This window comes from Phalacrocorax aristotelis, chromosome 26 (assembly GCF_949628215.1).
Source record: "Phalacrocorax aristotelis chromosome 26, bGulAri2.1, whole genome shotgun sequence".
NCBI classification, from domain to species: domain Eukaryota; kingdom Metazoa; phylum Chordata; class Aves; order Suliformes; family Phalacrocoracidae; genus Phalacrocorax; species Phalacrocorax aristotelis.
The window spans coordinates 1,663,434-1,687,204 of record NC_134301.1 but is presented as its reverse complement, the minus strand read 5'-3'; the positions used below and the strand labels follow the sequence as shown (position 1 = coordinate 1,687,204).

General features: G+C 48.8%; 1 protein-coding gene across 1 annotated transcript in view; it reads left to right on the top strand.

Annotated features, from left to right (window-relative positions):
- The window catches only part of LOC142048524 (integrin alpha-5-like), a 4,258-nt gene extending 3,016 nt beyond the window's left edge, over positions 1-1,242 (top strand). The window contains exon 6 of the mRNA XM_075075522.1: positions 1,195-1,242. Within this exon, the coding sequence (XP_074931623.1) occupies positions 1,195-1,242 (48 nt within the window). The remainder of the gene's footprint in view (positions 1-1,194) is intronic.
- Positions 1,243-23,771: the final 22,529 nt, after the last annotated feature.

Here is a 23,771-nt window from a genome sequence, read left to right as displayed (position 1 = left end):
GAAAGGAAAGGAAAGGAAAGGAAAGGAAAGGAAAGGAAAGGAAAGGAAAGGAAAGGAAAGGAAAGGAAAGGAAAGGAAAGGAAAGGAAAGGAAAGGAAAGGAAAGGAAAGGAAAGGAAAGGAAAGGAAAGGAAAGGAAAGGAAAGGAAAGGAAAGGATGAAAATAATAAAATATATAAATAAAAATATAAAATATAAAATAAAACTAAAATAAATAAATAAAAAAGCCGTGCTCTCATCCTTTAAATTCCACAAAGTGCTGTGAGTCCGTCCAGAAATCACCCAGGAGAACCATCCCTCCCCGTCCCCAGAACCTCACGCCCCGGAGGGGTGACGGGAGAAGCCGAGCAAGAAATGATACGTAAATTAAAGCCGGGTGTCCGCCACCGCGGGGGAAGGGCCGGGGGGAGCCGTCCGAAAACCCCCTTCCCTACCCCGGCAGCCCGCTAGTTTTTTTTTTTTCCACACCTTTAATTTTTATGAAGTAGTTAACATTTTGTAGCATATGTCCTATCTGAGCGGCGTGGGGAGGGAACTAAATGTTAAAAATGTAAAGATTTACGGTAAGGGTAAGAGGGGCGGAACGGGGGGTGCGCGGAGCGGCGCGGAGCGGGTTGGGGTGGGAGCCCTGAGGAAGGCAGGCACCGCGATAAATTAAAAAGAGGAGCAAATTGCGCTGGCAGGTTTGGGGAAGGGCATTTCCGCTTCGGATCCCGGGGAAATATCGGTTTAATGAAACATTGGATTTTGTAATTCGGTGGGTCGGTGCGGGTTGCACGCCGAAAATTAAGGAGGGGGTGAAAATGAGGGGGAAAGAGAAGAAAACAAGTGAAAAAGGGGAAAGAACAACAGAAAAGAGCAAGAGAAAATAAGGGGGGAAAGCCAAAAGAAGAGAAAAAGAAAAAAAAAACAAGATGAAAAGGTCTTTTTCTAGAGGTAACGGAGGAGAAAAACCCCATTTAAACCAGTGTTTTCCTGGGGAAGGGTCCGTGGCGGGGAAGGGAGGAGGAGGGTCGATGTGCAAAACAGCCCTCAGCTCCGGACTTCAGGATTTCATTTCAAAAATGCTCCTTTTCTTCTTCTTTTTTTTTTTTTTCCTTCCTCCCCCCCCCATTTCTTTTCATTTCCCCGCTTTTGAGGGCGGTTCTACCCGCGATGGCGAGTGGGTTAATGAACCCCCAAAACCCCAACCCAGCTCAGGGATGTTTACATGTGGAACCGCTTAGGAGAGTGGTACCCATAAATAAAAAATAGGAAGAGGGGAAGGAGCAATTAGAAATAAGAGCAGATGTGACACCCGTTCGTTAGGTTGGGGTTGGTTTTTTTATAGCATTTTTTTCTCCCCAAGCTCTTTTTAAAGTATAATATTCCTCTGCTTGTGCATTTATAGCAAGAGGCTGGAAGAGTCCGCGTCGCTCACACACCACCTCCGCAGCATCGCATTTGCAGGATTATTTTTTTTTTTAAATTAGGGGAAAATTGACCAATATCAAATAATACGACTTATAAATTCCTCCTTCTCCCCCTCCTGCCGGCTCTAGGCTTGCAGATTGCACGGGAAAAGGTTTTCTATGGCTATTTCTGCAGGGAGCGGTTCCGTCTCCGTCTACCAGCGAGTTCCGAGAAGAAAGAAGGTGAATTTTCTTCTTCTGAAGACAAGCATGGGTTTGCCTGGTTCCCTTTCCTCTGCCGTCTTGAAAACAGACCTCGGGAGAAATTAAGTGTATTTATGTCTTTATTTTTATTCCTGCTGGAAAGGAAGGAAGGAACAGATTCATCTCCGAGTGCACGGGGGGAAAAATGAAATATATATAAATATATATATATGTGTCTCTGCAGTGTCCAGCTCTGTTCTGCTTTGCAAAATTGCAAGTTGTTTCTTACTGCCTTCTCTCCACCACTTTAGCGGCTGTTTTTAAAGGCAGTTTTCTACCCTTTCTCCTTTAAATTAGCCATTTTCTTTATTGTCACTCTCCCCTTTAAAAAAAAGAAATAACACGGAATTTTAGGGCTGAGCACAGTTTGCAGGTGAACGCGTGTTTGCAGCCGGGGATAGGGAGGTTGCCAATATAGTGCGTTTGTTGAAAAGCTAATTGGACTTGTAGATATTCAAGGCAAACTCTCCAAAAGAGGGATTTCTGCCCCAAAACGTGTGAGGGTAATTGTTGCCCTGAAAATACTGACGTGCCTGGGGTCGAACACCTAGAGAGCACAGCCGTGCACATCTAACGTGGCTCAGAGTCCAGCGCCGCTTCTCCAGGCCAGGGAAATCTCACCCAAATTAAAATTCATCAGCTGCGGAATTTTATGATAAAATCCTTTTTTATTATCCACATATCCTGGAGGAAAAGAAAAAATATGGGCTGGTTGAGAATAAAGGAAAAAAGGCAAATCCTTCCTCTCAAATGAGGGATGGATGAAAATAATTCCCCGCAAATCTGTGGCACGGCGGTATTTTTCTTGTCATTTTAACATTGTCCTTTCTTTAACCTTATTTTCCCCCTTTCCCCCCTCATTGTTATCTGAAAGATTTAGAAATCCTCCCCTCGACACACCATTTTCTGGAGGAAAAACCGCATTTCTATTTCTTCCCACCTCCAGGCGCCTTGCCTGCGAAGGGAAATGGCCAAGGTATGAGTTTTATTGAAGGAAAATCGGCTCCAGCCGCTGTCAGTGCCTCTAACCCCGATGCAACCGCACAGAAAAATCCCTACCTAGATTTTGAATGAAAAGCCCAAAATAGAGTAATGCTTTTCCATTATGTTTTCTATATGCCAATAGAAAAGTGCTTTTCCATTATATTTGTCTTTTTTTTGGAGGGGGGTTGTGTTGGGCATTTTAGCTTTCGAGCCCTCAGGGAAATTAGAGCCCGCGGTATGAGAAAATCTGAGATCAACACACAATTTTCCCACCGGAGTACCAATTTAGTGAATTTTGTTCCACTCAATCTCATATTCTTGCAGAGGAATCCAAGGAAAGCTTTCCCAGGCTTTGTTCAAAATGTGCTTTGGATAAATAAAAGCCAAAGCTGACTTTTTTTTCCCCGAACTTTGCGTGCCGGGTTTGGGTGGTTTTTTTTTTTTTAGAGAGAGAAAAATAAATCCCGACATCCCTGTTTCAGATCATTGCTGAATTAATACAACCAGGGAGGCTGGATGCTGCGGCCAAGCCTTAGCAGCATTCTTGCAAAAGCAATGCCCGAAATAGAGCCGGAAAAGAAGATTAAATACAGTCTTCTTTGCCTTGCGCCCAAAAAGGGACAAAAAACCCACTCCAAAAATAAGGGAAAAAGAATAAAAAAGTGAGTTTTACATCGGACTTGCATTTGTCCCAGCCCTTGGGATTATGAGCAGCTCCTCACCCCCTCCCTTGCACGGGAGAGGTTTGTCCAGGGAATTAAAAAAAAAAAATCAAAGGCACCCCCTCGCACCCCCCCTAATCTTTAATTTAAGTGCTTTTAAAGAGCGAGGGAGGAGGAGGAAAGATGCATCGAGGACGGAAACACAAGATCGGGTTACTCTCCCCCCCTCGCCCCCCTCCCCGGGCTGGATCAAGCCGTCTCGGGTGGTGTCAGGCGGGGAACTGAGCCTGACCCGCCGCGGTCCGGCTCTTCTCCTTCCTAACCTGTCAGATTCCTGCAACCTGTTTGGAGCGGGTCCACCCTGGGGCTGTTTTTCAGTCTATTTCTTGGGGGAGTTTGGAGTGTTTTTTTCCTTTTTTCTTAGCTGCCATCGACAAGCCCAGCCTGCTCCCAGCACCCCCCCCCGGCACCCCCCCGGCTTGGGGCAGGGGGCTGCTAAACCCTGAGGGTGTCCTTTGTGTGTTTTGCTTTGGCTTCCTTGCATTTTGCTGTCTAGAAGGGGGGAAAATTTAAATATATATAAAAATATATAAATAAAATATATAAGTATATAAAACACATACAAATATGTAATATATATACATATATAAAATATATCAATAAATATAACTAACTAACTATATAAAAATCCCTCCCCCTCGCCCCAAGGCAGGGCCAGAGGTGGATTTGCAAAGCCAAACCTCGCCTCGTCTCCAACCCCGTGGCTTTATTACCGTGTTTTATTCCCTTTCCCCCCCTCCCGCCCTGCCACCCCCAAAAAAATAACCAAACCCCTCAAAAAAAATACGTGCTAAAGTTGAGAAGGCGAAAAGGGAAGGGATAAATACCTCCTGGTCCCGCTCATCTCACCCATCACCCCAGGGGCGACAACGTGGGGACGTGGCAGTTTGTCGGGGGGCTCCAAAATCCCCAAATCCCCCAAAGACACCTCCTTCTCTCCTCCCCATCCCTCCTCCCTATCCCGCCGCCTCTTCGCACGACGACACCACATTTTGAGGCAAATAAAGGCTTTTTCTCCCCCCCCCCTTTTTACAGCCCCTGCGGAATGTCCCAGCTCTTGGCAATTCCCCCCCCCCCCCGTTAATTATTGTTATTATTTCCACGCCAGCCCGGTGCAATAGGTACTTCTTGACTCAGCGATTCAGAGACAGACAAATAAAATATCTGCCTCAATTTAGGGCCCCTGTCTGGTCGGAAGTCCAAGTTCAATTCCAAGTTAAAACAGGAGGTCGCCTGAAGCACTGACAAAAGAAAAGGGGGCCATTTGGTCTGGCTGGTGTCAACAAAGTGGTATCTGGAGAGAGTAATTATCGCTTCTCATCATTTTTGCCTTCATATTCTCGGGGAGAGAAAGAGGGAGAGGAGCCGGGGACGCTCAGGTGCTTGGTGGCCCTTTGTGCTTGCATGAGGCTTTATTTTATTCCCCCTAAATGTCATTTTATTTCTTTATTCGGAAGTGCTCTAAAATACAGAGGCTTCTTTCAATTGGGATTGCACCGATCCGGGGTTATTTTCTCCCCCATCTCCTGGTATCGAATTAACTCAAGATGCGTTTGGAAGGACGGAGACTGACACCAGGCCAATGTAAGAAACCCTCTTTCTTTTGCCAAATATTATTCAGAACCGGTTATATGAGAGCTGTGTGTTCAAGGCTGTTTCTCCCCTTCTCCCACCCAAACTATTTACTTCTCGGTCCACTTGATGTCCAAACATTTCATTCCTCGGAGCTGCTGGAAGGGATTGAGAGGGAAGAGTGGGAGCTCTTTGCCAAGTTTATTCACATTTTCAAAAGCAAAACAGTGAAGAGTTTCATTTCCAGAGGTAGAAGCTGAACTTCAGTGAACCGTGTCTGCCAAAACTGGGGTTTGGAGTATATTAAATAATGGACGGGCACAACCGATGCCCGCATGTTCGCACTGAGCGATGCAAACTCCAGTGCCAAGCAACATCGTGACGGGAGAAGTGTACCTCTCTCTGGAAAACCTGGGATTTATTAGGCGTTAGCTAGGGAAAATATGTATGCAATAAGCAAAGAAGCAAGGAAATGGAAAAAAAAAAACAGCCCAAAACAAACCAGCCCGATGTTTCTCCTCAAAAAACCCATTTTGGATAAATGGAGAGATCCCAGCCTGGTCCAAAAATTATTTGCTGGGCTGAATTTTAAAGAAGAAATGCTTAGGGAAATAAAAGCGGCTCCACCTTGGCAGGGAGAGGCTGAAATCGCTGTGTTTTCCCCCCAAAACGTGTGCGGGTTGGGCGTGGGATGGGCCGGTTTGCTCTTTTTACAGGATCTTTATCCGCCTGGATGGGAATAACCTGGATTTTCACCCAGGAGCGGGACTCTGCCTCCTCTCAGGTACGGCTATTTATCCTCCACGGCAACTAATAACGCCGATTTCATTTTAATACTCAGAGTCTTTCCTAAATGCCAAGAACCTGATGAAATTCTTCTTTCACGAGGTTAAACCCCAAATACGGATTCTGGGGTTAAAGACGGGCTTAAAAAGCCCTGGCAGGACGCGGGCAGGGCTGTTGCTTTTCCACCCCTCTCCCGAAGCTGCTCCCAGCGCACCCAAAGCACCAGCAAAACTTGGGCACCAGCAAGATTAAGTTTTCGTTCTGCACTCGGTTAAAAAGGGGTGAAAAAAGGATTTTGCTCCATTATTTAAAAAAAAAAAAAAAAAGAGGTGATTTTCCTCCAAGGCTTTCTCAGGCTCCAGCACCCACGAGTGACTCGCACAGCTCAGATGTGCTTTTCTTCTCCTCAAACACGTGGGGAAAAAAGGTCTCCTCGTGTTTTTTTGTCCTCCCTGAAGATGTGCCTTTGCAAACCTTTTAAAAAAAACCAACACAAACCACCCCAAAACCCGGCTTTTGAATTGTCACGCAGGGGCTTTTCGGCATTAAACGGCAAGTGCGTAAAGCGGAGTCTTCCTCGGGGACAGCAGGGAAGGCAGGAGCTGGTTGGGGGGGGAGAGGGCTGGGGCTGGGTTTGTGCCTGCTGAGCTGGAGGAAAAAAGTTCAATAGGGTTCAGAATTTTGCTCCTGGGGACCTCTGGGTGCTGCAGAATACGGAGGTTTTGCTCAAAAAAAGGAATTCTATAGAAATTGTGTCGGTTTTTTTCCTGTGTAGTGTGTGTTGGGGTGAGGATTCATCCTGCTCGGCGGGATGGGGGGGTGGGGGTGGGTCTGGAAGGGTAAACGGAGTGAAAATGTGTTTGTTTTGTTCTCTTTTATATTCATTTGTGGGGTTGTGAGAGGTTTGGCGTCCAGGTGTAAGCCTTGATCCAGTCAAATTTCGGCAGGGGCAGGGATGGTGTTGGGGTGATGCTGCCCGGAGCCGCCAGCACCCATGGGGTCCCCTCCACCCCCCCACAGGCCCCCCTGCCTTGGGGCTGCCAGACCCGAGTGGGGCCGCGGTGACACACGCAGGGACAGGGACCCACGCAGACACGCAGGGACTGGCTCAGGTGAGGGTCCCCCCTCCCTCCGGGGATGTGGGGATGCTGCCCCCCACCCCCTGAGGACAGAGGGGTCCTGGGGGGGCCTTTCCCCGCACCCCCCTTTCCCCACTCCACAAAGCTGCAGCCCACTTTGGAGGCAGGGAGGAGGAGAGGAGAACCCCAGCCACGCGTGGGGTTTGTTGCTGGCCAAATTAGCTGAAAGATCGTATAAAAATCAAAACTGATTTATTTAGAGCGCTTGGCTGCTGTGTGTGGTGAAACTGGGGGCCACGCAGAATGGGAGCGACACATCCCTCCCTCCCTCCCTCCCTCCTTCCATCCCTCTCCTTCCTTCAATCCCCCCCTCCCTCCATCCCACCCTCCATCCCCCCACCCCCCCGTATCTCTATCCATGCGCCCACCTATCTAAGCAATTCTATACCGTATATATACATCCAAGGCACCCCCTTACAGTCCTTTCTCCAGCACACCTTCCCCACTACGTCTGTTCTTACGTGTCCACCCCCAAAATAAAATAAACCCGACCAAATTTCCATCCTTCCTGGGAGGGATGCTGAAGCCCCTGGAGATACCTCCCGTTTTATTTCCTCTCCGATGAATTCAACGTCACTCCTTGGGCTAAAAACAAAAGCCAAAACAAAACAACCCCTTCCCCCCTCAAGTGACACTTATCAAATCTCTTTACAAAATAACTGCAGATAATTTACCAATTAATTTACAAAATGATTGCAGGTAATCCCGGGTCCTGCTTTGGTTTTCGTCTCTCCCCACATCTCGCTTTGAAAGTCCGACGGCAGGTTGTATCTTCCCAGTCGTGACTATATAATTATGTCCCTTAAATAACGCCTGGTGACTCGCAAGGCGACGTTTGGGCTCCTCAACCCTTTAGGACGGAGTTTACCCCTCGTTCATCCCTGCGGATCAAGTGGAGAGCCAAAGCTTTCACAACCCGCTACTAAAGCTTTAATTCGGGAGGGAAATCGCTTCCAAAATAATCGCCAGGTGAGAAATTAGGGGAAGAAAAAAAAAAGGGGGGGGGGGAGTTTAATGGCTATTTCAGCACGACTCCAGGGAACGGGGGGGTTCAGGCGGCTCTTGGGACGTGTTGGCGATGGGAAAGTGGTTTGGCGGCTTCTGCAGCGACGGCCCCGTGTTATATTAACCTTAATTAATATCGGATTATTATATGTAAATGCGCCTTGTGAGTTGGAGACCTCCTAGAGCGATTTACGGCAAAAAAACCCCAACCCACCCCAAACCCCCAAGCCATAAAATTTCTGTATTCGACTGGTCTCCTCCGATTTCTTCCCTCCATTCACCACTTCTGGTAACAGCGGCTGAAGAGCTGAGGGTAAAATGATCGACCTTTGGAAAAATCCTGCTTATAAACCGCTTTTTATCTACGCAGATCAATAGATTCGCTATTAAAAAATAAGTAACCTGCTCTTGAGTGTTCAAATAAAAAATGCGTATAAATTTCGGGGGAAAAAGGGATTTTCCCCGGGTGTCATCCCCACTATTGCTTTGGTGTCTTCGTTAAATTAATTCCTCCCTCTCTTTCCTTTCACCCCTTGAGAAGAAGAGAAAAATAATGGGCAAAAAGATATGTTTCCTTTTATTTTTTTTTAATAAAGGGCAAGAAACTTTTCCCTTGGTAGTTTGCGAAGCCCTTTCAAAGCCAACTCCTTCCCGCCCTTCAGGCAAAGCCGGGGCGTGGAGGGCAAAGTCCCAGCCGGGTCCCTTCTGCATATCGTTTGTTTATTTTTTCTTTTCTTTCTTCCACGAAATTGAACGTTTTTCGAGCTGCTCGTGGCATTTATTCCCCACCGAGCTGCTCTTGCAGCAGCTCTGGGCGCGTTGCTGGCTGCCAAATACCTAAATACCAGTTACCGGCCTGTATCAGTCTTCTCACCTCCAAATATTTACCGGTAAAATCGCTTTTCTTTCTCTCCAAATCCCGCCTAAATATTTCTGCGTTATTTTCCCCAGCCGTGTTATGAGGTTTTTGCAAACTCCTGGGTTTGCTCCTTCTTGCAAAGAGGGTTTTTTTGGTTTTGCTCATGCAACGCTGCAAAGGCTTCAGGGATGTGCCAAGCACCTGAGAAAAGCATCGGGATTTGGGGAGGATTTGAGGTTTTCGAGGAAAAATATCGGAGTTTTTGAGAGCTGGGGGATTTGAATAAGAACTTGATCGCTAATAATGATAACAAAAATATAAAAATCAGATGAAAGCCCCCGGTTTATGCCGTGAGTGCAGATTTAGGAGGCTAAATACGCGAATTATCTTTTCCCCCGAATTAATTTTTTTACAGCCGGATTAAGGTAAGAAAACTGCGGGGTAAAAGCGTTTTATTTCTCCAGCCCCGCATTTCGCGCTGGCAGGAGCTTCTCCACGGGCTGGAGCAGCCCCAGATCAAACAGTGATATAAAAAGGTGCTTTTTTTTCCCTCACCCCGCCTTGCCTTTGCTGGCCCACGGCCACTCCACGGAGGCCACCAGCCCTGGCAAAACCCGTAGGGGAGAGGAGGGGGATTACTGGCACTAAGGAGTTAAAATCTGCAAATCTGCTTTCCTTCCCCGGCAAAATAACCTGAAAATAAAGAGTATGGACCGAGCCCGGGGCTGCTGTCTCAGGTTTTACCCCCCCAAGCCCCGGGGAGGGGTGGAGGATGCTCTTAGCCCAAGCCCAGGACGCTTCTGCTTCCTCGACCCCTGAGATGGGCAGAGATCCCAGGCACTGGCTCAGGACAGGCTCTTTGCTCCACCAAATACCCAATAACCGACAAACACCCCCCAAAAAAAGCCCCCAACCCTGCATCTCCCGCGCATTTAATGGTGAACGACCCACCGAGTCACCCTGATCACTCTTCATTCCGTGGCAGGAATAATTTTCCTGAAGGGGAAGTTAAGCAATTTAAAGACGATTTGTTCCATTTTCCCTGCTCCGATACATACAGCCAGAGATTTAAGGATAAAAGGAACTGTGCCTACACAGATGCACATACATATATTTACGGCTATGCCTGTGGTTATGTATATATACATGCATATTTGCATGCAGATACGGATTAATGGTTGGGGGAATTTAATTAAGAGTTATCAAGCTCGTTTGATTGGGTGCCCTGCATTAGCCGGAGCAGTGCTGTGACTTTGGCGGGTGCTTGTTTTGGGTTTTTAGGTGAATTTGGGAATTCTGAGGCAGCTTTTGGGGCAGGCAGAGGCTGCTGGAGGCGAAAAACGCGATTATCTCCTTGCAAATTCTGCGGTGCGTTGCGGCCTCTTTGGAGAAAAAAAAGGAAGAAGAGAGAGAGGGGAGAAATGGGAGAAAGGGAGGGAAAGAGTGTGGGAGAAGAGAGAAGAGAGAAGGGAAGGGAAGGGAAGGGAAGGGAAGGGAAGGGAAGGGAAGGGAAGGGAAGGGAAGGGAAGGGAAGTTGAGGAGAGGAGAGGAGAGGAGAGGAGAGGAGAGGAGAGGAGAGGAGAGGAGAGGAGAGGAGAGGAGAGGAGAGGAGAGGAGAGGAGAGGAGAGGAGGGAAGGGAAGGGAAAAGAGAAGAGAAGAAGAGAAGAGAAGAGAAGAGAAGAGAAGAGAAGAGAAGAGAAGGGAAGAGAAGAGAAGAGAAGAGAAGAGAAGGGAAGAGAGGAAGAGAAAAGAAAAGAAGAGAAAAGAAAAGAAGAGAGAAAAGAAAAGAAAAGAAAAGAAAAGAAAAGAAAAGAAAAGAAAAGAAAAGAAAAGAAAAGAAAAGAAAAGAAAAGAAAAGAAAAGAAAAGAAAAGAAAAGAAAAGAAAAGAAAAGAAAAGAAAAGAAAAGAAAAGAAAAGAAAAGAAAAGAAAAGAAAAGAAAAGAAAAGAAAAGAAAAGAAAAGAGAACCCTGCAATTTCAAACTCTTTTTTTTTTTTTAAGGCAATTGAGATCAAGCGAAGCCAAGAGAAACAAGAGGAAAAATTTTACTGGCAAAACTCCAACTTCAGATAATTACAACTGTTCTTCTTTTCCCAACAGCGGCTGCTTCTGGTGTTCCTTGTCCTCTGCTTCCTAGTGACATTCTACCAGTTGCCCATACTGAGCCAAATTTAGCCCAGGGATCTGCAGCGCGAACCAGCAAGTCCCGGGGCCATGGAGGGGTCGTTATGAAGCTGAGGGGAAGGTTTCACCCCAGGGTGCCAGTGGGGTGCTTGGTGCATCCCACATGTCCACCCCCAGAGCCGCCAACCCAAGCCCCCACCATGGGCACCTTGTGCCTCCACGAAATGTGTCCCACTCCTGGAAAACTCTCCCAGCTCCCACATTTTTTGTCTTCTCTGCCTGGATGGGGATGAGCATGAACTGCAGCTCCAAGGTCTTTGTTGCTGCAGCCCCCACCCCTGCCCTGTCCCCTCCATCTGTGTTTCTCCCACTCTCAAGGGTGGGCTGTAGGCTTCAGAGTTAACAGTCCCCAGAGAGAGCTCTTCTCTCTCTTTTCCCTTCCTGCCCCAACCCCAAATCTGGGACAAATGGCCCTCTTTGTCCATTTTAGGCCCAAATTTGCTCAAGTCTCAGTACCCCGCCCAGTCCCCCCACCATGAGGGAGTTGCTTATGGTCCCAAGACAATGAAGAAGCGCCAGCAGCCACCACCGGGCAGAGCAAGCGAGGTCCCTTCCTGTCCCCCAGGAGAACAATGGGGACATCCCCACCCTCCCAAAAACAATAGGAGCAGCCGGTAGCCAGGGCCTGGCCACATCTGGAATCTTCCATGCCCGGGGGGGGGGGGATGAATCCTCTGTTCTCCCCTCAGCATTGCGGTATTTGGGGTATGGGTCCATCATGGCTGACCCAGGGCTGTTGGGATGCATGGACTTTCCCCAAACCCCCTTTTTGTCATCCCCTTGGCCACCTCCTTGTGCCATCCCTGTGTGGCATCTTCTGCCTGTGTCATCTTGGGTGGTCCACTTTTCTCTGGGACACCAGAAAGGAGAGATTGCGCCTCCCCCCCCGCCAAAAGCTGCTCCAGCCCCTCCAGCTGCACCTACCTGTGCATTTCCCATGAAAAATGCATTTCCCCTCTCCCTCCCTTTCCGCCCTTGTCCTGGATGAAATCTCAGCTGACACCAGGAGAGGAAAGGTGTCACCTCGAGGGATGGCAGACCTTTGTCTCTGTCCAAGGGGGTGGTCTGGGATGGAGAAATGACCAAGGCACAGAGCTCCATGGTGGCAGCCTCCACTCCCAGCCTGAACCCAAATCTTCATATTTTTTTTAGCAATCACACCATAGGAACATGTATCTCTGTGTCCATCCCCCATCCATCTGCATATCCATCCATCCATCCATCCATCCATCCATCCATCCATCCATCCATCCATCCACCTATCCAAAGCCCTTCACCTGCTCGGACGCCTCTGCAGCACATCCACATGCCCATAAGCCCACAGATACGCAATGCGTGTACATTTGCACACGCAAACACACGTGTGCATGAACACCTGTGGGACATATAGGTGCATGATGGGATAATCCCGATCCCCCAGATGTGGCTGCAATGGGATGGGGCAGACTGGGGCAATAAGAAACAGCATTTCTTCCAGGAGGTGGGGTTTTTTTTGGGCATCTCTGGGCCGGATCCTGCCCTTACTGGGACTCAGCACCACCCAGCCCGTTTCGCCATGGTGGGGGGGCCTCTCCTTGCCTTGGGGTTTGAGGGGAGCCACAAGCTGTGAGGTGTCATGGGGGAACCCCAGGATTTGGGAGAGTCAGCTGGGGAGGCAAAGCGGATCCTCTCGGCCCTAATTAAGTGCCATGAACATGTTAATGGAGCATTATGGTGTGCTTATGGACTTGGGGTACGGGGAGGGGGGAGTGGGGGAGCCGTGCTGTTGGATGTCTGGCGTAGATTTTGCACTTTAATTAACGGAAAAGATGCTCTGGGCGATGCTTTTAAACCGACGCTGAAACCCAGACACTCGGAAATGCCCAAAGAAATAAAAACAACGACTGTCAGAGAATAATTACACTGGGCCGGGCATTCCCGGATGACTTGAGCAACAGTTCTCACTATTCCCCACTCCCGGCTCTCCTCACCAAAAATAAAAAAAATAATAATAAAAATTAAAATAATTATGTGTCTGGGCTTAAACCCGGCAAAACCCGCCTCCCACCCGACCAGAGGTGGTGAGTTACGGGGAGGCACCGCGATGCACCTTCCCCACTTCAATTTATCCCAGTTTTCTCTGCTTTGGTGGGGTTTTTTTTTTTTTGGCCATTTTTTTTCCTCAGCAAAGGCCTATTTTTTTTCCATGGTTCCTGCGCTTTTGGGCTCCCTCAAATCACCCCGCCACCCCATTTCTCTGCATCTTCGCTCACAGCATCTCCCAAAGCCCGGGAGCCCGGTGGGACCGCTCTGGTCACCTCCCCTCGCCTCAACGCCCTCCCAAGGCTTTTCCTTCCAATTTTTAAACTGAATTGTTAATTTACCAGGTTTTCTTCTTCTTTTCTTTAATTTTTTCTTCTAACTTTTTTTTTTAAAATAAAATCCAAATCGGTTGTTTTCTGAGCTGCAGGACAAAATGCGGAATATCGCGGGGAACTGATGCTCCGAAAAAATACCCGCCTTGCGACCAGCGTTTCACGCTACTTTGGGCTCAGGAATTGCATGAAAATCGGTTAAAATGGGCAAAAAATGGGAAGCCATCACCCTCCGATGTTCTATCACGCAGTGTCCTGGAGGCTTTTTTCACCTGGTGCTCTGTGGAGGTCGTTTCTGCAGGTTTTACATAAAAAAAAAAAACCCCATGAATCAGCTAAATAGCTTTCTCGGAGATAACATTAAAAAAGCGAACAAACCCTGAGATATCTGATTTTTGTCAGGTTTCTCCCCTTTCCCTTCCAAAAAGCTGCCTTTTTAACTTCTAGAGAAGTTACTTGATGGACAAAGATTGTAAGTATTGAAGGGGAAAAGCTCCGAAAAGAAGATGATCTGTTTTAAAAAGGGCAAAAATGGGTTCTTGAAAAGGTCCCTGAGGCTTAAAGTTGTGATTTTCTGTAAGGACACGAAATGCACCAACTCTTAAATAAAAGTCGTTCTATTTTGTCAGATATATTTCTTCTTTCGGGAACTTCAATTTAGCCTCCAACCTTGGAAATATCCTGAGTGAACACACGCCTTCTTACCCAGTCTATTTTTTTTCCTAATTTAAATACCTATTAATTTAGGAAAGCAAAGCGCTGATAGAAAAAAACTTCGATCATTATCAGTCACGAAACCGCAGCGCCGGTCTTTGAACTGGTAATAATTTATTTAAGGAAGGAAATCGTTTCTTCGGGCTTTATTTTCTTTTCCCTCTAAGTGCTCAGGTCTTTCCTTTCACCTCCCCAGGCGGGAGGGTGCTTTTAAACCCCATCGATGGGCTATTTTCGGGGGGGTGGGGGGGCGGGGATTATGGGTCTACTTGGGGCTTTCCTAGGAGGGGAAAAAAAAAGATAATAATAATAAAAAGCCAGGAAAGCAGCCCTGCGCGGGTGGTTGGGTGCCAGCTCGATCCCGTGGGAATGGGGAGAGATTTCCATGATGATTTGTGCATGTCTTAACTCGGAGCCTTCCCGGTGACCTATGACTAATGCGATGAGCGCTTCCAGGCTCAGCCGGCGCAGGGGGGGGCTCTGCCCCCCGGCACCTGCAGCGCCGAGCACCCCCCGCCGCCGAGCATCCCCCTGCGCCTGGTTTCGTCCCGGGAAAATCTCCTTTTTGTTTGGTTTTTGGCGTTTTTTTTTTTCTTTTCTTTTTTTTTTTTTTTTTGGAGGGGAAGGGCCGGGCGCAAAAGCCGCGCATCTTCTGCTCCCCCGAGCGCGGAAATAGCGCGCCGGCGGAGCTGCGCGTTTGGGCACCGCTCCCAGGCAGGCGCTGCGGATTTTCCGCCCCCCCTCCTCCGCGCAGTGTTTGTATGGCCCCAATTGCGCCTTTTTTTGCCCCAAGCAACACGCACGGCTCTTGCCTGTCCCCTCCCCCCTCCAAAATGTAGAAGAAAACAATACTTTTTAAAAGATTATTTTCTTAAGAAAAGGAAAAAAACCCCACGATCTCACTTCACCCATTCTCACATATTTTTTTTCCTCTCCCTCCTGGCTGTCGGGTATTTTCTGTAACATCAAAATTCGGTCACATCCCCTTGAGCCCAGGCGTGGCTCTGCCCTGGCGGGGTTGGTGCCCGGCCGGGCTCGGGCTGGCGGGAAGCCACGCTGAGTTTGTCACCTCCGCGACACGCAGTTGTCTCTGTAACTCTCTGGGCGAATGTTTTTGAGGTGTAGAGATGCTGTCCGGGTGCATCCCCTCTTCAGATCGAGGCAGCGATGGCTGCAGCGTCCCCTAGAGATGGATGCGTCCCACCCACTGCCCATCTTTTTGTGCTCCTGTTGTCTTTCTGGCCTTTCTCCTCTTCTCCTGATGTCCCCGCCGCACTATTCAAAGGCACCCTCTGCACCAACTTGGAGCTCTCCCAGTGAAGAATGAGACTTTATTTCCCTTCCCAGGTACATCAAGGTTGCAACCTCTGGCCCCAGAGACCATCAGCCCATACCTCAAAAGCCGCGTATGAGGGAAGGACCCAAAGGAAGACAACGTACAGGAGCGGGGACCAAAGGGGTTCAAGACCAGGAGGTCTGTTGTACAAATACATCCATTGTGAGAACGACTTCAAAGGTGTTGGGGAGTTTTGTTCTCTTTGGGAAACCCCCGTTTTCCTTCTCCAGGTGTGCTGGAAGCAGGAGCTGGGCAGGAGGCACAGGGTGGAGAGACACAGGGGAAAGGGCTCCCTTTCCCGCAGCAGGACACATGGGGCAAGAGATCCTGCTTCTTCTGGAAGCCCTGCTCCTCTCTGCAGCTTCATGGGTGGCCACCTGTGGAGGCCTGTTGTTCCCAGGATCACCAGAAAGGTCACTGAGAGAGAGGAGAAGATGGGAGGCAGGACCAGAGGGCTGATTTTGCAGCCGCCACAGTGCTGAAGCCCTTCTGAAGGTGCCCTCAAACCTCCCTGGGCTGCAGGGACCAGTGTTGAGGAGCTATTCAACATGGAAAGAGATGCATGTATCTAGTCCCAATGAGCTGGGTCATCACACTCAGGGGCTTCATCCCCAGATGATATTTTTGGCACCAATTTTCAATTTTATTGACTATATTGAATTCCTCTTCAGTGCAAGGCTGGGGTTTTTAAAAATCTTGAGTCTCTAAAGAAAATTATCAATGGAAGTGAAAAGAAAGGGAAGGTCCACTTAGGACTGCCTGTCCATGCATCCCTCCCTGCCTCCCTCCCTCCCTCCATCCCTCCACCCATCCACCCACCCACCCCAGTGTGCACCATGTGCCGATGTGGACCCTGGACACTATTGATGTTCTCCATCACCTCCATTATGTGCCTGGTCAGGGAAAGGGGACAGCGATGCCCTGGACCTCCAGTAGCACCCAGGATCTATTCTCTGGAATATTTTCCCAGTGTATTTCCCAGGTTGTACACTGTTTCCAGGATGTTTTTCTTGCCTGTGAACTGAGAAGCTAGGCACGGCAGAAGCAGAAGGCAGCCTTCCTCCTGCTCCCTGCGAGGAGGAGGAGGAGGTCTGAAGGAATCTGAACCCAGCCAAGACCTCCTGGCCGTGCAACTGGGCTTGAGCCTCTTGGTTTCCCCCTGCCTCCAAGGCAGCACACAAGGATTTCATCTGCTTTCCAGCGTGGTTTCTTTGTTGGTTTTCCTTTACATCATCCATCAGCCTTTATGGACTTTTAACTATTTTTGTAAGAGGCCTTTTCCTCTCATTTTAGTTATGTATTTTGCTTTTCCTTTAGCTAGAGGGGGTGGTTCAATGAATAATGGTAATGAGGCTCCTGTAATTGCTTTTGGATGTGCCTGCAGATGAAATCTTGGATAAATTATTTCTTGGTGGGAAGATTTCACTTGACTTTTTGTTGTTGTTCTTTTTCCCCTTTCTTCTTGCCCAGCTGCCAAAAAAAACCTGATTTCCTAAACAACAGCGAGAGCTCAGGGACTTCTGAGAGCTTTTTTAAAAAACAACTTTACAATTTACCACCTTATAAGGTTGTTGGGGTTTTTTTCCCCCCGTGTGCTTCCCTGTGCAAGGAGAGATTTATTCTGCCTTAAATGCCTCCCTCTCACAACAGCCCTTTATGAAAAATTGTCGCCCTTACGAGATGTTCAGGCTCATTCTTTGCCTCCTAAATTTGTTCAGGCGTAAATTCAACAAAATAAAACATGTCAACAGGAAGAGAAATGACTCGCACTTCTATGAAACAGTCCTCTTGGTAGGAAAATGGGAGTTCTACTGGGTTTAAACAAAGTTCCCCCTTGACCTGGATTGGGCTTATGCTTAAAAATTGATGGCTGGAGATGACCCCCATATTATTAACAAAATATTGTAGTCAAGAGGACTGGTTTTGGCAAAAAAAAAAAAAAAAGGCAGAGGGGAGAGCTGGAAAAGTGGGGTGGCAGGGTCGGAAGCAGCAGAGAGAGGAAAGAGGGATGGAGAGATGGTTGAATGGATAAAAGTGCCCTGGGAGCCGCTGGAGAGGTTTGGCCAGATGCGAACGCAGTGGGTAATGCGATCGGCTGTGGTTATGTGAACTGATCAACAAATGTAAAACAAAAAACCCCACTCGCACACACCCACGACTAAATATGCCTTCGGTTGGCCAAGCTGAAGAAACCTTCCCACTCTGCTGTCTCTCGCATGGTTAAAAATCTGTTTTCCAGTCAAACAACGGATTTTTCCCATGACTCGCTGCCTCTGGAAATACTCCTCTCCCAGACCTTTCTCCCTCCCCCAAATCTGCATTTTTTTTTCCCCTTCTCTTGGACATTTTTGTCTTATTTATTTCCATCGCTAGAGCAAAACTTTCCGAGTCAGTAGGGAGAAAAATGGCAGCAAATGGCCAAGGGACTTCAAACCCAGAGATGCCATTTCCAAAGGCTTGGAAAATCACCAGGGGAACAGTTTCAGAAGAGCGGGTTCATCTCAGGAGCTTCAGAAGTGCCCAAGCCAAGAAGGAATTAACTCTTTGGCCCCTAAATTGCTTAGACGTAAGGCAGAAGAAGGTCATCTCCCTTGCCTCCAAGGCCACGGTATTTCAGGGCACAAAATTAGGGCAGGATCCTTTGAAAATTGCTCCCCGGGGACACTGGGGGCAGGTTGGAAATGGGAGAGATGGGTCTGGGGGCAAATCCCTCCTGCCTGCTTCACCCTGGGATTTGCCACCAAAGCCGCCCGAAGAAGAGAGGGAAGGCTTCGTTATAGCATGCTTTTAATTGCCGCTTTGGTCTTTTGCTTTATCTCCCTTATTTTTTAAATTCTGGGGGATGTGAGCTCCCGTCCTGTGTGAGCGTTTTGTTGCCCTTCACTTGGCCAAGGCGCAAAGCTGCTCGGTCCAAATGGGATTTGGGAAGAAACCAGCCTGAACCCTGCAGTGGTGTGCGAGAGGGGGTCACTCCACACCATCACGTTTCCCATTCGATTGCCTTTTCCTTCTGAGTTTCAGCAGTGGTAAAAAGCCTGCCTAGATAAGTCCAAACTTGTCGCAGGGGCTCCGATTTACATGAGCTGGGACAAGCAGTGATGAGAGAGGCTACAGAAATAAAAGGTAAATTCCCCCCATAATCCCACAACTTAAAATGGTTTATTCTTCAACACACAGAGGGATCTTTTAGGTTAGTGCTAGAGCCAAAAGAAGGATTTCTCCTGGTTTTATTAAGCCAAGAGCCAACCCTTGTGCACACATAGACACACAAAAATGCTTGGTTTTCCCCCTGCACACCCAAAATGAAACGTGATCTCCCTTGCACCCATCCATGGCACATTTTGAATCTGTGGATAGTAGCCTGACTTCTGGATAATTAATTTATTAATTTCCATAAATGAAATGCTCAGCCTGCCGCATGCTAGGAGTGAAGTAAGCCCAACCTGAGCGCTGGCGTGTTTGCTGGCTCGTCCAACGCTCACACCCAGGATGGTGTTGGGCTGTGGAGCCAAACGAGGGGAGCTTTCATCAGAGCACCTTGCTGGGGCCAGGGTGAGCTGAGCCCTGGCGTGGCTGGAAGCTCCAGCTGCCAAGAAAAAGTCTTCCCTGGGCCAAATGTGTTGGTGGTGTAAGGCAACCTGGCTCCTTTGAAGTGTTTGAGGCAGGGCCAATTTATGCCCTGTTGGGTTTGGCCCATGGTTCATGTTTAGCAACAATATTTTCAAAAACAAACATTGGGGAGGGAACCTATGGGTATTTTTCCCCCCAGGGCATTCAATTTGCTAGCATTAAAGGAAATATTCCTCTTCCTTTTTCCTTTCCTTTCCTTTCCTTTCCTTTCCTTTCCTTTCCTTTCCTTTCCTTTCCTTTCCTTTCCTTTCCTTTCCTTTCCTTTCCTTTCCTTTCCTTTCCTTTCCTTTCCTTTCCTTTCCTTTCCCTCTTCTCTTCTCTTCTCTTCTCTTCTCTTCTCTTCTCTTCTCTTCTCTTCTCTTCTCTTCTCTTCTCTTCTCTTCTCTTCTCTTCTCTTCTCTTCTCTTCTCTTCTCTTCTCTTCTCTTCTCTTCCCTTCCCTTCCCTTCCCTTCCCTTCCCTTCCCTTCCCTTCCCTTCCCTTCCCTTCCCTTCCCTTCCCTCTTCCTTTTCCTTCCCTCTTCCTTTTCCTTCTTTCTTCCACATCCTCAAGCCTGTGAAATGATCCTCCAGGCCCAGGTCCTTGTTCCCTCAGGATTTCAGCCCTCAATTCCCGAAGGCTTCCCCTGGCCCCCACCCATCTCAGTGGGAACTGGGTGCCTGGTCCTCGGAGACCTCAGCAGCTGGACCATACCAGACATCACCGCCCACCCTCAGTCCCCGCGTCGTTGGGCTTCCGTGGGATTAATGCCCACCAAACTGCAAGATCTCACCCAGACCTAGGGTTTGGTTGTAGGGAATGGCCTGTAAGCCCCAAAATCTCCGGGGCGGGCACGGCCTCGTGCACACTCCTGCTCCCTGAATCACAGCCCTCGGCTCTGGGGAGTGGACCTTTACTCAGCATTTGTAACCCTGTGATTCATGGTGGCTGGTGGCTGCTTATACCCACGCGCAGCAAATCCACCTCGAAACAACCTCTGCCAGGATGAGCCAGGCTCGCCTTATTTTTTTTTTTTTCCCCAAGAGATTTTCTTTTGAAGTCTCCGTCTGGTGAGCTAAAAATAAGACGGAAGGATGAGGGGAGGGAAGAGACATGGTGAAAGCCAGTGGTGGCTCTGGGTTTCAGAAGTATGGGCGCAAAGACAATTGCAAAAACGGTCAGACCTGCTGTTTCCAGGGATGTGTACCCTAAGTGCCACCAGCCAGGACAGCTTTATCCCCCGCACGAGCTCTTGGAACCTGAGCAAAATTCACCATCACCAGTGATTTCACCCAGGAATCGTGATTTCACCCTGGGATTCTGGGGCTTGTGTAGCGACACGTTGCACGGTGTGTTTCCTCCGAGCAAAATACGCATTACTTGGCGTCATCGCAATGGATTAGGGTGACTAGAGCTGGCTGAAGGGATGGCAAAGAAAAGTCACCCCTTTATCCACCCAGAGAGGCAGGAGCTGCCTGGCTGGTCACACACGAACCAGTTCTGCAGCGCTTCAAACCACCTGCAGCACCTGATGGCACCGGCCCAGGCGAGCAGAAGGTGTCTGGGGATTTGGGGCACCCTCAGCTTCATGATTTCTGAAGACATGGAAGAGATTTGGGCTGTTGCACGTTCAGCTCAGGGCAAAGACTTGCTGGGGGCTGGGAAGTTGGTTATAATGGATCCCTCTTTAACGACCAGCTCCTCTTTGGTCCCGTGTCCGCACAGCACCTTGCACAGAGAGCCCCAGCTGCAAGCCGGGGTCTCAGCTCTCTCTTACAAGGTTTGCTGCTGCAACGTCTTACGCACACTCAATGTCTTCTTCCCTCTCCAAGGCCTTGAGACGGGCAGTAAATGGGATTTCTGGAAACTCAACACCTTTGGGGAGGCAAAGCCAGTTCAGTTGGCCCCTGTCATCATGCTGGGATGAAACCCAGACCAGGGAGTTTTCTGTTTGTGTACTGATGACACCACCCTTTAACTCCATGACTAAGCTCTGGGGATGAGCCATACCCACTCGCACCTCGTTTCTTCCTGCCAAAGCAGTGCACCTTGCTGCAGACACCAGAGATGCAGACATCATTCCAAAGTGCACTACCAAGTCCACTGTGTTCCATAAACCCAGAAACCAGGGACGACCCATTGACCTCTCTCTTTGCTCAGCTCCCTCTTCGAGAATGTCTTCTTCTGCAAAACCTGCCCCCCTCAGCCCCTGGACCCATCTCTTCCCGCGTCTGGGACAAACTGAGCTGCGTTTGCCATGGTGGGGGGGAGGTGAAAGAACGATTTACCCATGGGATTTTTACTCTCCTTGCTTTGCCCTACAAATTGCAAATCCAAGGAGTGGCAAAGGTGCATATCAGCAGGAGAGGACCATGCCTAGCGAGCTGGACACTTTTCCTAGCATCGCTCCATCTTTTCACCCAAATCCAGGTCGATTCCCACATCATTTTAACACATTCTCACCCCAAGATGTCTTTTCTCAAGCGCCTAGATCTGACACGGTTATACCTAGCAAGGTGTTTGCTTTCCGGGCTGAAAGCAGCCACAGCTTCTGGAGAGCTCTGAGTTTTCAGCTCCACCTGCTCCATCGTCTCTGTAAAGGATTGGGAGTCCTTAAGCATCTCGTTGCACCTTTTCTGCTCCGTGCTCATTCCTTGCTCTGCCATCAGCTTGCCGGTGACCTCAGCCACATCATTTCCTCCCCTCTGGTGCTTCAATTTCTTATTCTATAAAATGGAGATAATGGCTGTGATTTCCCTGGCAGAACACTTGGACAACTCCAGCTGAAAAGCTTTCTAACAACCGGTGTGCACAGAGGATGGTTTTATCGCTATCTGACAGGTGGATTTGGGGTTGCTGGGAATTACATGGCTCTCAAGCATTTACTGAGCTGTTTTTAACCTCGTAAAAGCTAACCAAATCCGTGAGTGAGGACAGGACTCCTCACCTCAAGGCTCACTTCGACCGGAGCCAAGTGATTTTTATCCTGAAGTTACCGTCAACGAGGTGGGATGGGACCAAGTCACCCGCTTGGTTATCTTGGCCTGAGCAAAAAACCTTCCCGAAGGAGATTTGTCTGAGCTGCTCTTCCAGGACTTGAGATTCAATGTTCCCTGTGAGCAACAGACTTTAACGCCTCCCTTTCTGTATCAGCCAAGGCTGTATTTCATCCCTCATCCCCAGAGATTCTGCATTAGAAAAATTTATAAGCTTGGAGGATCGTACTTAGGGATGAGCTAATGGAGGCCAGGGGTGCCTCTTCTGGGAAATGCTTTGGTGGTCTGATAAAAGCTAGAAAATATACCTATTTTCTCCACTTACATCCATTCATCAAATAAAAGACACCAGCTCCCCCGGTAGATTTTGGCAGTCCCCATCCGCCTGGGCAAAAGAACAGGAAGGCCAGCGTGGAAATGAGCGGGCAGCCTTGGGCATCCTGCAGAAATTGCATCTGAAATGGAAACAACTTTCCTCTGCATCTGTAACTCTTTCCATCGGGAAAGAGGAGGAGGAGGAGTGGGGGAGCAGGGGTTCTAACACCCCAGCCACGTGCTTTGGAGTAAACGCACCGATTGTGGACAGGTTAAATATGGGATGACCTGGCGAAATAGGTGCCCAGCTGGCCTCCCCCCGGGTCTGCCGACTCCAGGAGGGATTACCAGGACAGGAGACGCACGGCATGAAAGTGGCTTTGCTGCTTCCCCAGGCTGGGCTGGTTTGACTGGGGTCACCTCGACGCGGAGCCAAGCTGAGCCTTGATGTGCACCAGTGCTGGGGCACAGCGTGAGGAATGGGGGAAGTGCAGAGCCCGTGGTGCCACCTCGCCTGAGTGATGCTGCAAAGTTTTGGGCAGCAATGCTGTTGGGCTTTGACATTTCTATCCAAAAACCTTGGCCCTGATGAAGTTATTTGTATTTTGGAGGGGTCTCAGGGCTCACAGCTGCTTCAGGCAGGGCCTTTGGGCAGCACCTGGAGCAAAAGCAAGACCTCGAGGGTGCAACATGCCTTCACATAGATCCCTCAGTGGACGTGATGGGACCGGGTAGGCTCTGGCTGCTCATCCTGAGTTCACCCCTATGTCCCATAATGCTTCACAGTGACCTTAAAGGGCCAAGAAACCAGCCCTGATCCTTCCCAGAGAGGCCAAGCACTGGGTGCAGGAGATGGTTTAACTACAGGCACCCTTCAGTGGTGGCCAAGCCGGATCCCACACAAGACCCATCAGAAACAGGCTTCAAGTTCTCCCTTTGACTCCAGCCAGCCCCAAACTCATCCTGCAAAACTACACCTGCTTTTTGTCCTACCACAGGGGACTTGGGTGAGCCCAACCCTGGGCCATGCCCTCTTTCTGCTTTGGCAGATGCTTCAGCTCTTCCACTCCAGCCAGCTCTGGCCAAGAGTCCCTGCCCCTTGCCTAATCACTGTGTAAATCCTCATCTCCCGTACGGGGAAGCTGCACGCGTTGAGGGTTCACCACCCAAGATTTAAATCCCCAGCAAGCCTCGGAGGCTCATCCCATCCCTGCGCGGCAGCTGTTGTAATCGTGCAGAAATGCTCATAACGCCATGAAAAATAAAGTTCGAAGGAGAAACCAACAATTATTGTTCAGCAAAATAACTCAATTCGGGGAAAGCCAGGAACCGGCGCGTTCACTTTCCTCCTGTCATTCCTCTGCTGAACTTATTTATTTTAAAATAAATTACCGGCCGTCCTGTAAAACACTTTACTGGCAGCTTTTAAAAATGGCCTCTCCCTCCAGCTCTTAATGCCACGTTATCCAGCAAAAAGCAGTGTTTCGCAGACGGCAGCCATCAACCGCATTGATTTGTGTGGACTCAAAGATGAATGATAAC